The following is a 1772-nucleotide window of genomic DNA, read 5'->3' as shown; positions in this document are numbered from 1 at the left end:
TGTGTGCCATGTGTGCCTGTGTGGTGGTGGGGGCGGTGGTGGTGGAGGGGGGAGGGGGACAGAGAGGTGCGCGGAGAGTCGGCCAGCGCCCGGGCCAGGGTGGCATCGTGCCATGTAGTAGTAGTGAGCGGGGTGGTTTTTTATTTGTCTGTGCGCGGCCGCGGCTGCGGGTGAGAGCGTGAGCAGACGCCCGCGTGCGGGGGGCCGCCACTGGGCCCATGTGTTGGATGGGCACAAGTGCCTGGGTCCTCCTGGGGCGAGGGAGGGTGGTGAAATGTGGAGCCCGTCCTGTGCGGTGGTGGCCCGCGCCGAGGCGTGCCGCGGGGAGGATAGCGGGGGCAATGAAGCAGGCTGGGTGTCTGGCGGGCTACGCGAAGGATGTGTATTGCCCTCGGCATGCATGCATGTGTGTGTGTCTGTCTGTGCGGGGTCCTTACAGGGCCCTCGGGAGCCTGGGGCCACCACCCGCGGCCGTCCGGCGCCAAGTCCGTGGCAAACACGTTGAGGCGCCGGGGCGCGCCGGTGAGGGCCGGCACGCATGCAGCGGCAAACGGCCTCTCCCTTGCCCCCCCCCCGCCCCCGGGAAGCCAGGCACCCGGGGGCAAACACTTTGCGCGACGTACCCGGGGGCAAACACGCACCGGGGGAGCACGCCCGGGCGGGAGTCGACAAACACGCGTCCCGCCAAGACGGGGCATCTCGTCGGCACGGCCCGCGTCGTGTGGCTGTTTGGGCGCCGGTTGGCCGGCTGAGGCGTGTGGTGGGTGCCTCGTCGCCGACCTCCCGCTCCCCGCGCCTGGGCCCGGCGGAAGAACGCGGCGCATCCGTGTGCGGGTATGCAAACAATGGCCCCTCGGCGGCGCTCAGATTGAGCGCGCTCCCCGGCAGAGACGGATGCGGGGCAGCGGCCGGGTTGGAGGGGCGCGGGGGGTGGCGATGATGTCAGCACGCCGGGGCACGCATGTGTGTCAGTGTGTGCGTGGGCATGTGCGCGGGGGAGGGAGCGATGTGCACGCCAATAGCCGCCCTCCTGGCATGTGTATCTCGCGCTCGATCAGGCACCGACATCCTCCCCCGAGGGTCGTACGGCGGGCATTGACGTAGCACCGGGCAGCGATCGGCCCAGCTGTGCCCCGGCGAGACGACGGACCCGGCATGTGCTGGCAGCGGCGACAGCGGCGGCCGCGCCCGCGGCGGGACTCCTGCCGACTATCGGCAGGGGACATGCGAAAGGAGGGGGGGGGGGGGGGCGGGGGGGGACCTCAATCTTGCCGCGGGGTGTCAGCGTGAGTGCGTCGGGCACTGGCGACCGGCCGACCGGCGGGGCATGTGTGTCGCTGGCCGGGGCCGAATGGGCCTCCTCAACCGCGGGTAGCCTGGCATTGGCGTCCGCGTGAGCATGTGTGTGGACATATCGGTGGCAGATGCTCCGCCCGGGGATGGCTGGGCATGTGCCATGGAGTGTTGCCGGGGCGTGGGCCGGCCGGGCACGGCGGCCCCGTCGCGCGGGCCCGCCTCGCCGAGGGTCACCCCTTTGGCTGGGTTTTCCATGCCTCTCCACCGGAGGAGAAGGAGGAGGAGGCGGCGGCCGCCGCCGCGGAGCGCGCTGGCGGAGCGCGGCGGCGGAGGGGGGCAAAATACCCTGCGTCGGAGGGCAAGCCGCCAACGCGCGGCCGGGCTGTGCTCGGCCCTCTCCGTGGTCCGGCTGGCCGACACCCGGCGCCCCGGCCCGGACACCCGGGGCCCCACGTCCCGGGGGGGGGGGGGGGGGG

The 1772-nt window shown here is 72.7% G+C and overlaps 1 protein-coding gene across 1 annotated transcript; it reads left to right on the top strand.

Moving 5' to 3' along the window:
- Positions 1-233: 233 nt before the first annotated feature.
- On the top strand, positions 234-1509 carry H696_05570 (hypothetical protein). Its single transcript, XM_009499384.1, has one exon. It carries the CDS (start codon positions 379-381, stop codon positions 1102-1104), a length of 726 nt encoding a protein of 241 aa, XP_009497659.1. The 5' UTR covers positions 234-378; the 3' UTR covers positions 1105-1509.
- The last annotated feature ends 263 nt before the right edge of the window (positions 1510-1772 follow it).

This window comes from Fonticula alba (genome assembly GCF_000388065.1).
Source record: "Fonticula alba strain ATCC 38817 unplaced genomic scaffold supercont2.12, whole genome shotgun sequence".
Classification (NCBI taxonomy): Eukaryota; order Rotosphaerida; family Fonticulaceae; genus Fonticula; species Fonticula alba.
This window is presented reverse-complemented; position numbering and strand designations above follow the sequence as displayed.